Here is a 14,024-nt window from a genome sequence, read left to right as displayed (position 1 = left end):
GAATACACAATTCCCATTTTGTTAACTGTGAAGTGTAAAGAAAGACCAAGTAGTGTGTTATATGTTTATGTTTATGCATACTGAGCAAGAAGTTAATGACTGTTCTGTCTGCAGTTCTTATTGTCACATCCCAGCAGAAGAGATGATCTTTTATATGATATCCGGAAGACTATGAAGTAAATTTGAAAAAATATGTTTCATTTCAGAGACTAGAGGTCTCCAATATGTGCTGGATATAATTTGAAGTTTCCAAAGGCCAAGAACTTAATGGCACAACACTCATTATTGTTACTAATGCATTTAAAGTTGTATTTTTAAGGCATGAAATAGCTGCTGTTGTAGTTTCAGATGATGATCCACAGTATACAAATACAGAATTCAATATTTTTTCAGAGCAGTGGAAATTTAGACATGTGACATTCACTCTGAACTAGCCACAATCCATGTATCAAGTTGACAAGATACTTAAAACTAAAAAAACTTCATGAATAAATCTCATAATATTAATAGCATATCTATACTTTCAGCTTTGTTGGAAAATATGTACGTCACCAGTTCTACTACTAATGGGTCATAGATTAAACAGTACTCTCTCTCTCTCCTTTCCGACCTCAACATTTCAGTACAAGAGAAACTGGAAACTGAAAGCACCCAATTTAATAACTAATTGTAAATCTACCAATGTAAAAACACTGATAAAACACAAAACTGCACTGTGTATGTTTCGTGGTTGACTTTGCAAATATTGTTTTGTTCTATTTTTCAACGAATGACAATATATGGTATAGAACATTTTTTAAATTTGTAAGCTTTTAGGCTATAATATTACAAACATTTTTGATACAGAATTAATGTATTAATTTATGAATTTATTTATCCATTAGATATTTCATGACAGCAAGAATGGCATTTTTCTAACAAAAGTGTTCATAATTATAACAAATACAAACCAAAATAGACTGCTCCCAGGATGTGTGCGTGCCTCAAAAAATTTTCCACATGAACCAATACATAAAACCTAAAAAGGAAAGCCAAGCCATGGGCTAGCTTCAAAGACAATGAAAGAGAAATCTCTCAAATAAAATAAAGGTCATACTTGAATACATTCGGTTAGCGCTGCCATGACTTAATGGGAATAAGTAAAAGGCACTTATAACACTCGAGGTAGGAAAAAGAAACGTATACACTGTGTTAATTCTTGCACAACTGTCAAACTAGCTGAACTTTTGGGATAGAGACAAGGCATCCATCTGTGCCACCAGCGACCTGCACTTTTAGTTGCCTAGAAATTGGATGCTCATCCAAGGAGAGAAAGGAATGCTGAAGCTTTGCCTATAATCCTCTCCCAGAGTGTAGATAGGTGTATATAAACTGTAGATATATATTAAATTAATGGATCTTTAGTGGAGACTGTGGACATAACAAGAAATGCCAGTTTAGAGTACGAAGCAAGGCCACTCAACACAGTACATCACCAGAATGACAAATGTCATAAGCACATGCGATACCTTTGACATTTTCTGTATATAAAAGCTATGATGTCTCTCATAACAAATATCCAGATACATAGCAGAAGGTTTAAAATATAAAAAATGCTAAGTTTTAGTTTGCACTCAAACCAAACTTGTTTCACAAAACATTTTTGTTTTTTATTATTTTTAGGTCTAAACAAAAATAAGAAAAAAATTAAGCATATTTCTCCATTATCAGTGTAGACTAACCATTGCTTGTCAGCTGCTGCAGCAATAAAAAAAAAAAAAAAAGAGGAAAAAAAATGCAGATTTTAAAGAAAAAAAGAATGTGGGTAGAGTTTCATCAAAGAAAGAGGGGCAAACTGATTACTTTCAGAGAGGCAATGACTGGCATCTGCAACATATGGAAGTGGTGTAGTTTTATGACAGAATAAATCATCTCTGATTTCAGTTCAACAAATCTGCTGACTGCTCCCAAACTCAGTGATTTAACGTATTTTATTTTACATTTGTTAACCAGACAGGGGGGCTGGTCTGAAGACCCTTTTCAGCCACTGCTCGGGTCCAATAGGCAAATACAAAGTACATACAAACACATATTTCAAAAGAAAACTGAGTAAATAAAAAGTATTATATAGAATTACTGACAGTTCAAATAAATATAACAAAGCAATGGAAAAAAGCATATACATATCTCATATTCAAATACATGTAGTTCAAACGAACACCGACTAAGTAAAACCAAATCATCAGATGTATAAAAAAACTACTTCTGGAAGATCTGAGTAGATATTAAATTCTGCAGCAGTTTATAACAGACTGAGAATGACAAAAAATGTGCCATAGGGATACTCTGTCAGAAAAATGTACATGTTTACACTTATTAGCAACTAATGAAAGAAGCTCTGATGTGCTCTACATTCTGAATGCTGACATAAGTGAGCTTTCAGATAATCATACACTCTAAAAGTTCTAGAATGTTGGCAGTTAGCCAGACCATTAAAGTCACCAAACTCATCACAGAGTAAAAGTATATCAGTATATCTGGCACTCCATCCATGGGTATGACTGAATTTAGGAAGGTGTGCTTACCGGCATTCATGGAATTTAAAATGTTTTCCATTAACTGTATTAAACTACTTATGGTTCAGGTACAGCTTGATTTGGGCCTTCTATAATGATGTTATACTTACAGGGTGAAGATCGATGAAGAGTGAGTGGTCCTCTTCATTAGGGTCCAAACCATCTACAGCATCAGCAAGAGAGCGATCGCCATTATAAAAGTGAGGGTGAGAGAGAAACATGGGAGTATCTGAAAAGAAACTTACAGTGAAAAATGCTGCCAGTTCAACCATTATTTTAAAATGCAGTTTTATCAGCTTTGAGATATCCAGTATTGTTGAAGTATGCACTAACTCATAATAAAAATTAAGTGGTTCTAAAGCCAAGTAAGGACAAAACTCTGTGGTAACATTTGAAGCTTAGTTTCATGGTCCAAAGGATACGGATACACACACACAGAAAAAGAAAAGAACAGAACAGAAAAGAAAAAGGAAATTAATCTACTTAATTTACCATGCAAACCTGGTCAGGCCCAAACTGAAACCTGGCAGGTATAATTTAACTGAAGATCATCAGAAATGTTTCACATAATGCATTGTCATTTTGTGTAAGGTTTGTTTTTTTCTTTTTCAGAAGGATCTGTAACAGCAGAAAAAGGATAAAGGTTTCTGCTTTAGAAAATAAGCTAAATGGCTGAATATATAGCACCACTCTGTTCTCCATTCTGACATATAATGCTATAATGTAAAAGTATGCAATACTGTTTCACAACCTTTCTCTTTATGGTAGATTATGGTTTTATTTGGCACAGAATCCAGAAAGAACAAACCCTCAAATATATAATATTTATAAAATTGTGTAAATAACCAATACAAACTCTCTGTTACGCTTGAGAATACCATGTGACATGTGTTGTTATACAAATTCCCCCCACCATTACTACACGTTCTCATTGCTATTAAACCCAACCCCACAAAAAAGTTCATTCTACAAGGCCAAAATATCATTTTGAAATGTGTAACTAGGATTTTATTATGCAACAGTGGATACGGTATTTAGCTTACATATTAAGCTTCAAAACAAAACATGCCAACATGTGACCATCAAATCATTCACTATTGTCATTGTTTTCTGCAAACAAGATGGCAGGAATACCAGCATGAGTTAAATGAAATCTGTCTCGCCTCCATTCCCATCTTCTCAAAACACTGCCTCATATACCAATGTAAAAACCTCTTCCTGAAATATATATATAGACTATCTATTTTGAAAGCAGAAGCCCAAATTTTAGAAAATCTTGGCTTTTTCAGACGTGGTTGAGCATCTATCATTTATTACCTTGTTAACATTCAATCACCTGTTATACCACTGTACAGAATATATTTCTGCCACACTCAAACCTGCGGTGCCATGTTTAATGGAAGAAGGCTAGTGTCCAAGACTAGACCATGCTTGATTCAGCAGTTAAAACATGGTCTTCACAGGAAGCAGCATGCATCATATTCTGTGTTGGTCTTTGACTCTGCCAGTACATGCTATGCTTCCCTAATACCATGCTTTGAGATTGCTGTTGCATTATACTTCTGTCACAGTATCATTTAACATGTACCGTTGATTCCCTCAATGCCGCTGCATATCTCATTACTTGTCCTGTGCATTGTTGGCACGTTGCTCGATTACAGTGCCTGAGTTAATATTAGTCTCATTCACATGAAGTTGTACACCCAACTATCTGACCAATGCCTTAATATATGATGTCCCCCTAGTGTCAAACAGCAGAACTCTATCAAGCAGTTAACTCTGTATTAGTATAAAGTGGTGTGGTTTAATCTTTTAGTGGATATACCACTTTGTGGTCAGACATTTGATTTTGTAATATTTGTTTAGTGTTCTGTAGCAGTACCCAACCATAGACTGTGGATCCAATATTTACATACTTCCCTGGTGTTTACAGAATCTATTTGGCTAAAACAAGGTTGCTGTGCAGAGATAACCTTACTGCAGCTAAGTTTGCACATCAAACAGTGCTACTATCAAACCTAAGAACAATCGAACCCAGTCTAGTGCAAAACTAAGGAAATCACCCAAGGAGACCACTGTATAATCAAGTCTACAACCTACAGTAGCCCACCCAAATACAGGTCCAGGCAACAAGGATATGGAATTTTCAAATGTTTTTGTAGCCAGATGGTAGATAAGGGCATCCTGAGACAATGTAGCAATTGTCTCATGTTCAAAGGCAACCATTTAATCTTTAAAGAAACATACATAGTATGCGAGAGATGTACATGCACAATTTCACTGAAGGCAAAAATCTCACATACAAACAAGGTTGTCAAGAAAACACACACTACACCCACCACACACAGTAGTCCACTACACACATAGGCCAACCTATGCTGAGGCACTAAAAAGTAATCTTTACAAACTTCAAAGACATCCAAATCCTAACAAACACAAATGCCTATCCTCAGCAATCTTTAAAACACTCACCAAAAGCAACATCAAACACCACACATATGCCTACACCCAGTTGAGCCCAAGACCAAAACTCATAAGGCATGCCAACACATTGCCCAGAACTCTTGTCATGGGGGACACCACTGTGCGACCCACAGACGCCTCACTCATCATACTGAACAAAGAGAAGATAATAGTTAGTTACTTATCTGGAGCCAGAATTTGCCAAGTTATGCATGCACTAAAGTCACTACAACACGGGTACCAGCATGATTCTATCAAATTCCATGTGGGCATTAAAGATCTGAGACCCACTTCCCTGGGTTATATGAGGAGAGACATTGCTGATCTCTCTGAATGTGTCTGAGGCAGGTATGGGCTTTGCATGAGCAGCATTCTACCTTCACCAAGGATGATGCCTCAGTGTGGACAAAAGACAACTGACTTCAATAACTGGCTTAGTTCCTGGTGTCTTTCCAGGGGCAATCAATATCTGTCAGTATTAGAGGACATGGTTAACAAACCACAATGCTTTGAAAATGACATCTGCACCTGTATCCCCTAGTCTTCTGAACATTGGCTAAAACTTTATCCACCCCTTAGTGCTTTTCTTAGGCAATGCCAAATTGAAAAACCTACTGACATAGCAAATAAATCCCAAAGGAACCTGAAAGTGTTACTGCTCAATAATAGGAGCTGAAACAAGAAACTGTGTTCCTACAAGCTCTTCTCACTCAAAAAAATAAAAACATCTGTGGCATTACCAAGACACAGTTCAAATCGGCAGAAAGTACTCTGGCAGTACAAGGCTTCAGTGTCTTCCACACATTTAGACCATCAGCTGCACAAACAGGGACAAAAAGTGAAGGAGTCTCAATTTATATTAACAACAAGCATAACTCTAGGTTGGTTAAACAGGACAATGCCCTGGAATTGATCAGTGTGCATATCACCATAGACAAAGTCCAATTCCATAGCCTAGTAAGCTAAAAGTCAACCTCTATGTCCGTAGAATCCCATTGCTTGTAACTAGACCTACTGGACACACTCAACATTAAACTAAATACTCTATTCATGGGAGACTTTACCTACCTCTCCCTAGATTGGGAAATGTACACTGCCTCATACTCGCATATAGAATGATTTCTGGACCATCAAAACAAATACCCTTGACCAAATAGTGCATACATCCATGAGAGGTTCAAACATACTGGACCTGATACTCACCAATATGGGACAGTGCTGCATATCCCAGTCTCCCCCATGTTACATCATCACTGGTGATGTCAGAATACTAAGCTGACTCCTTCAAAACAAAAATCAACTTGGTAACCCCAGAAAACCCTATAACAGTTAGGAACTATTCCAAAGCAAACTACATCCTATTAAACGATAGTTTGTCAAAATTCAATGTCCCTCCCAGCCCCAAGTTCACAGCAACTATGCAGAATTGTTCAAAGAGACCCTGTACAACCATATAAATGGCTGTATAGAGGCTGTTGTACCTACTAGAAGCAAGCCCAAAACAAACTCTAAAAACAAACTGCAGTGATGGAATTCTAACCTCAGCAGGGTATATTTAACCACAAAAAAAAAAAATCATGGTAAAATCAGGAACAGCAACTCCCATAATGATAGGAGCTCTCTAATTAAACTAGACAGGAACTAAGAGGACTAATTAAGTCCAATAAGCTCAGTTATGAAGTCAAGATAGCCTCACAGGCTAAAGGCCAGCACAAGGCTTTCTACAGCTATGTCTGAAACCTCAAAGGTAGCACACATTAGTGTGTCAAACTGGTGGTCAATGGTGTCACCTTCACTAAGCAAAATGGCATAGCAAATTTTCTGGCTGACAAACTCTACTCCCCCTGCCTCACTCCATTAAATACCTACTAGTAAGCCCCCCCCAAAAATTAACAGGGAGCAGGTCCTGACGGCACTGGCCAAAACCATAGCCTCAATGGGCCCCAACAATATCCCAGGATACTTGCCAAATAGCTTGAAATATTACCTACAAGGAACACTTGAGTCACTTTTCAACTATAACCTCAAAACAAGCATTGTACCATGAGAATGGAGGACTGCAATGGTTATCCCATTTTAAAAAGGTGAAGCATCAACTAGTCCTGGAAACTACAGACCTATTAGTCTGACTAGCTTAATATGCAAAACCTTGGAATGTATTACCATGGAAATGATAATCAAAGACATAGGCAACCTTCAGACATAGGGCCCATCCCAGTTCGTATTTGTCAAGGGAAGGTCATGCCTAGTAAACCTGATGGAGTCCTTTGGGAAGGTCACCAAGGCAGTGGATGAAGGGAAAACTGTGCATACCACCTACCTGGACCTGGTTAAGGCATTCAATACCACACCCCACTCGGGTATAGTTGACAAACTCATGCAATTGATGCAGACACCTACATTACTCACTGGATTCCAGCTGGCTCACAAACAGGAGCCAGGAAGTCAGGATTGGTGATACCACCTCCTCTAACAGACCAGACACCAGTGGGGTACCTCAAGGCATATATTTATTGGAAGTAAAGTCTGGTTCCAATGGCCTTTGGTTGAAAAAGTTCACAGCTGACTGCAAACTGGGAGCTATCACAGATCTCCCCAACACAATCATCTTACAAGAAGCTCTAACACAGAGAAATGACTGCTAACACAGTGCAAAAATGCTGTACAACTACATATATTACTTCTGTCATATTTCTTTAGTACTGTGACAGAAGTGCAACCCATTCTTAAATGGAAATATAGGTAAAGTTCACGAAATCAGTACTGTTTCAGTCTTTGGTGTTTCCAACAGTGCTATTCTAGCACCCACTATGTACTCTTAAGGTTGTCTTGATGACCTTTTAAATTAGAATGAAGGACCAAAGAAAGCTGGAGGAGAAACGGAATACAGCATGACCAGGTTATTGGGAAGGTTTTCTCAAAAAATATCTTACAGATTTTCTTTTCAGAATCTTCCCTTATATGCTGAAGTAGAGTTCCAAACTAGTAGAATTCTCCTGGTCTATATAAATTCCTCACATCTACTTGTGGATTTGTAATCTTTAAGCAAAAAAGAAAAAAACATGAGGTGCTCAATTCCCTGGCAAGGCAATATAATTGTTAAACAGACAAAGAGAAAGCAGAATTATGGTTAAACCTGTTCACAAACATCAGGTGAATGAGGCTCAAATGCTGCTAAATTACAGCCGCCACAGCTCTCTGAGATAGCTGATGTAATGGTTCATCTACTTTGCAATAACTGCAAATGGAGAAGGACACATCAATGCTCTGCAGTGATGTAAAATACAAACCCTTTAAGTACCTTTTTCTGCACTTTTTTTTTAAAAAATACAGTATTTAAATTGATTTAAACTGTGTATGAAGGAGTGTTGAAGGAATTTTTATCTGAAGTTATTCTGCTCTTCAGTTATTCCCACCCACCTGCCCTGTTTTTGTTTTGGTGTTAATCTTAGTGGCATTGAAACTGCCCGCCCCTCAGCCTGCCTCTGGGCCCATCTCATTTGCTCACTCAACTGAGTGCAGTGAGATCATATTCTGATTTCAGGCACTCCTACTGTGTACAAAGAGAGCATCTGGGAAATAGAAAAAAAAAAAAATTAAGCTTATTTCCTGCCTTTCTTGTTAAGTGGTACAGACTATTTGTAGGCTTCTGAGCCCCAAGCCCTTCTGTGTTTGAGGGAAGCCTTCTAGCTTGTTTATTTCTTATAACTAGCCAGTTTTCTAGTTTCAGCACTCAAATCTGTTTCTTTGATCTCAGCACTTGTTCAGAAAAAAAAAAAAAATTTCATCTGCTTTTACTGTACTTGTGTTTTTACCTACTTTTTTTACTTTTGCATCATCTTAAAATACTCAATTGTATTTATTACTGCTTGGTGTAACTCATTCTAAGCCTTTTGGTTTAAACACTTGGGCTTCGGACCAGTTAGTTGTTTTGCACTGAGAGGGTTTGTGGTCTGCACTGTTGTGGCAGAACAGGTAGCTTACATCCTTCTAGGTTGAGAACTGCTGATTGAGGGCTCAGTGTCTGTTATTCTAAAAGTGTATTAATTCTGGTTTAAGCACTTGGGCTTTCAAGCCAGTTATTTTACATTAAGAGGGTTCGTGGTCTGCACTCTTGTGGGAGGAGAGGCTGGACTCTGCCCTTCTGAGCTGGGAATCTCTGGTTAAAGGCTTATAGTGCATGCATATCTGAACTGTTCCTTACTGAAGTTGGTGCGCCTTGTTTGCTGTGGCATAGACTGGATTCGGGCCTGCTGGATCTAGCTTTGTTTGTGTAACTTGAGCACTAATCCAGACATTCTCTAAAGTATTCAATGGTATTTATTACTGCTTGGTTGTAACTTGATTAAAGTGTAGCTATCATTCAAGTCTTTTGGATTAAGCACTTGGGCTTCAGAACAGTTGTTTTACATTAGGAAGGTTTGTGGCAAGCACTGTGGTGGCAGGACAGGTAGCTTTCATCCTTCTAAGTTGGGAACTGCTGATTGAGAGCCCAGTGTCCAAGTGTATTAGTTCTGGTTTAGGCACTTGGGCTTCAGGCCAGTTATTTTACATTAAGAAGGTTCGTGGTCTGCACTCTTGTGGGAGAAGAGGCTGGACTCTGCCCTTCTGAGCTGGGAATTTTCTGGTTAAAGGTTTATAGTGCCTGAATATTTGAACTGTATCTTACTGAAATTGGTTCACCTTGTTTGCTCTAGCATAGACTAGATCCAGGCCTACTGAATCTAGCTTTGTTTATATGCTTGTTGTTTGTTTGCTTGTTATTTCCCTGGAAGCTAATTCCACCTAATACGCAACTTCTCACTGCTTCTGTGGATCACTGGTGATATCTGCATTGCTTACTGTACTTATTTCCTTGTTTCACTTGAAAGAAAGTTACTGTTTGTCGTTTTGCATTTAGTTACTTGTAACACATTGCACTCAAGTTACCTGGCACTTGCTCACTAAAGCAATTATATAAGTCAGCACTAAAAATTAAAAGCACTACACCCTCACTCCCCACTGGCCCTTGTTTTCAATTAAGGATTTCCCAATATTATTCTAGCATGTCCAAAGGTCAGTTGTCAATCTCCTCTCCGGTCCAGCTGGTGAATCTGGGAATCTTGAGGCAATGTTATAACTGCCTCATGTACACAGACAACCCTCTCCTCCTCCCACATAACACAAATACTTGCGAGAGATGCAGCTATTTAGCCAAACTGGAGGCTGAGCTCTCTCAACTCAGGACTGGCAAGACCAGACAGGAGGAGAAGGCAACTACACACACCACAAAACCAGCCTCACATAATGCTACCACTCCACTGAATCAAACACATAAACACACAAAGACATACTCGGAGGCTCTGAGTAAAATTTACCTAAACAGCAGAGGCCTCCAAAGCAGACACCCAAACAACTGCTACTTCAAGACACCCCACAAGCAACACATAAACCACAAAAGCAGTGTGCAAAGCAGTCACAGCCCTTAAGGCCAAATACAACACCAAACATACTTGTCATAGGTGACTCCATAGTCAGACACACTGACGTCCCACTCACCAGGCTGAACAAGGAGAGGGTCACAGTAAGCTGCCTATCGGGCGCTAGAATCCGCCACATAACACAAGCACTGGTCACTCCATGGCAAGTACAAATATGACACAGTCATTGTCCATGCTGGTGTGAACGACCTGAGACGCACCTCCCTGGACTACATGAAAAGAGACATAGAGGAGCTCTCTGATTATGTAGCCCAGGCAGGTATGACCCTAACCCTGAGCAGTATCCTTCCTTCACCAAGAATGATGCCACAATATAGAGACAAGATGATCAGCTTTAACAATTGGCTTAATGTCTGGTGTCATTCAAAGGGGATCCAGTGTCTGTCTGCCTGGGATGACATGCTTGACAAGCCACGCTGCTTCGCAAGGGACGGCTTGCACCTGTCACCCTGGGATTCCGGATATTGGCTAAGGCTCTTGCCACCCCATAGTGCCTTTTTAGGCAAGGCTCAAATTCTAAACCTACCACCCTAGAAAACAAAAATGGGAAGAAACTGAGGGTAATGCTGCTCAATGCCAGAAGTCTAAATCTCAAAATGCACGCACTCGAGGCCCTTCTCAGTATGAAGAACATCGATGTCTGTGCTGTAACTGAAACCTGGTTCAAGGCTCCTGAGAGCACCCCGGCACTATTAGGTTTTACCTCATATCATGCGTTCCAGCCCCAAAACCCGGACCACACCACAAAAGGAGGGGTGTATCCATATTCATAAAGGATACTCACACCTCCAGGTTGGTGGCAACACCTAAGCTTCGGAAACCATCCAGGTGCAACTAACCATAGGCAAAACTGCTCTACAAATTGTAGCATGCTACAGGCCACCCTCTCAAACTCAGGAACCCCACACAGCCTTCCTGAAGACACTGGAGGGTATAAATGTATCTCCAAACACCATCATATTGGGTGACTTCAACTACCCGAATATAGACTGGGAACATTACTCAAGCCCTAACTTTCTAGCCCAACGGTTCCTGGAGTTCATAAATTCAAATGCCATGGAACAGCTAGTCACTGTTCCCACGAGAGGAGAAAATATACTAGATCTCATTGTCACAAACATGGGGACAAAATGCTCCACACCGGAAGTATATCCCTCATTGGTGAGATCTGATCATAAACTAATCTCACTGGAAATCCACATCCCGCCCCCACCCCAAGCAAAAAAGACAATAGTGAAGAACTTCTCTAAAGCAAACTTCACACTACTCAAGACTGGTGTGGTATCCTTCAAGGCCCCTGAGCCAGAGGAAACCACAACCCAAGCTGCGGAAGCCCTTACAAATGCCTTCTATGAACACCTCCAGGACTGCATGGATCAGGCAATCCCAAATAAAACCAAGACTCTTTCCACAAAGGGCAAACGTCCAGTCTGGTGGACCCCAGCCATTAACAAACTTTACAATAAGAGGAGAAAGCTATTACATGATAGAACAAAATCCATAAAAGGGAAGTCACCCCTGATCATTATTAGTAAAAAAATACGAGAACTCATAAAATCAACTAAGGCCAATTTTGAGAGAAAAATTGCCATGGATTCAAAGGACAATCATAAGGCCTTTTCAGCTATGTTAGGAACCTGGGTGGAAACTCCCAGATATGCTCAGAATTAGTCCAAAATGATACAAAAATCACTGAACCCACAGATATTGCCAACATACTGGCAGACAGGTTCAGTGCAAACTTCACCCCCCCCCCCCTTAAAGGAGAGATAACTATCCCAGCAGAGTGTAGCCTCCCCGACATCTCAAATGCGCAGGTGGAAGCTGCTCTCTCTAAAGCTAAAACACAGCATCAATGGGACCGGATGGTGTCCCCGGCTGTGTGCTACACGAGCTAAATGAGGAATTAAACCCGCACATAAGGCAGCTGTTTAATCTCAGCCTTACCACAGGATACGTGCCCAAGGAGTGGCGTACGGCAACTGTGGTCCCACTCCACAAAGGCGGTGCCTCTACGGACCCTGGTAATTACCGCCCCATAAGCTTAACAAGTCTAGTCTGCAAAGCTATGGAGAGGATCATAATGGAGCTCATAAACAAAGATATAGGGGACTTGCAGACATTGGACCCGACCCAGTTTGGCTTTGTCAAGGGAAGATCATGCCTTTTGAATTTGGTTGACTTCTTCGAAACAGTCACCAAGGCAATTGATGAGGGAAAGGCAGTCCATACAGCCTACCTTGACCTTGCAAAGGCTTTCGACACAATACCCCACTGGTATTGTAGAAAAACTTACCAGCTTAAATGTAAACCCATATGTCACAAGATGGGTTGCAAACTGGCTTAAGGACAGAACCCACAGGGTTAGAGTTGCTGGCGCTGTGTCAGACTCCAAGCCGGTCACAAGTGGTGTCCCACAGGGCTCGGTCCTTGGCCCGCTATTGTTTGGCATCTACTTCACAGAAGTACAGGCCAACATGGGAGGACTTTGGCTGACAAAGTTTGCAGACGACTGCAAACTGGGCCATAGTGGAAAGTGCATCGGACACGGATATCCTTCAGAAGGGACTCACGGAAACAGATAGCTGGTGCCAGAGCCATGGCCTGAAGTTAAACGCCAAAAATGTATAGTCATACCCTTCAGGAAAAACAAGGTAACCCCAAGCTACCATATAGGTGGCAATCCACTAAGCACAGAAGAGGTTATCAGGGACCTGGGGACCCAGGTTGACAGTGGCCTTTCTTTTGACACTCACATTGCTAAAGTGGTTAGAAAGACCTTCTACATTGCCCACCTGATCATGAAGGGATTCACATCCAGATCTAGTGAGGTCATTGTTCCCTGTACTCTTCACTTATCAGACCAATGATCGAGTACAATGCCCCATTCGGGATGTATCTCACCCGACATCTGCAGCAATTGGAGAGACCCCAAAAGTTCCTCACCAAAAGGATAAAGGGACTCCAAAATCTGTCATATGCTGCCAGATTGAAGAAACTCCAGCTCTATTCAGTCGCATACCGTCTGCTCAGAGGTGACATGTGCCTGACATACAAGGCCATGTCCAACCCGGAATTAATGGACATGCTCCACCTCAAAAAATCCAAATCCACCAAAACCACTAGAGCAAGCGACTTAAACCTTAGCACGGATATAAATAGGATGTGCTGGAGGGATAGATTTATCACTCAGAGACTCCCTATGCGGTGGAATAAAATCCCGGTCCATGTGAGGCAGAGCACCTCGCTGACTCTGTTCAAGAGAAATCTAGACCTGTGGATGGGAGATCGTAGGTTTACCCCAGGAATCAACTCTGTGTCACTGCTGGACAGAGGCACAACAAACTAATGGGCACAGTATTTTTTCATATAAGGGGTGGCGTAAGCCACAATAATTTGGGCTAGGCTTATAAATGCCTTAGGGCAGATAGCCTAGTATAAACCTATGAACCTATGAACCTATAAAAGAAAATTGTATTTTATGCAAGATGCAAAGGCATCACAGTCAATTTTATGAAATAAGGTG

The 14,024-nt window shown here is 40.4% G+C and overlaps 1 protein-coding gene across 3 annotated transcripts in view; it reads right to left on the bottom strand.

The window, feature by feature from the left end:
• The window catches only part of SCARB1 (scavenger receptor class B member 1), a 1,184,693-nt gene that overhangs the window by 227,046 nt on the left and 943,623 nt on the right, over positions 1–14,024 (bottom strand). For all 3 annotated transcript variants that reach the window (XM_044068528.1, XM_044068527.1, XM_044068529.1), the window contains exon 8: positions 2,666–2,784. In XM_044068528.1, the coding sequence (XP_043924463.1) occupies positions 2,666–2,784 (119 nt within the window). The remainder of the gene's footprint in view (positions 1–2,665; positions 2,785–14,024) is intronic.

Source organism: Protopterus annectens, chromosome 4.part0, assembly GCF_019279795.1.
Source record: "Protopterus annectens isolate FY-2018-M chromosome 4.part0, PAN1.0, whole genome shotgun sequence".
Lineage (NCBI taxonomy): Eukaryota > Metazoa > Chordata > Ceratodontiformes > Protopteridae > Protopterus > Protopterus annectens.
This window is presented reverse-complemented; position numbering and strand designations above follow the sequence as displayed.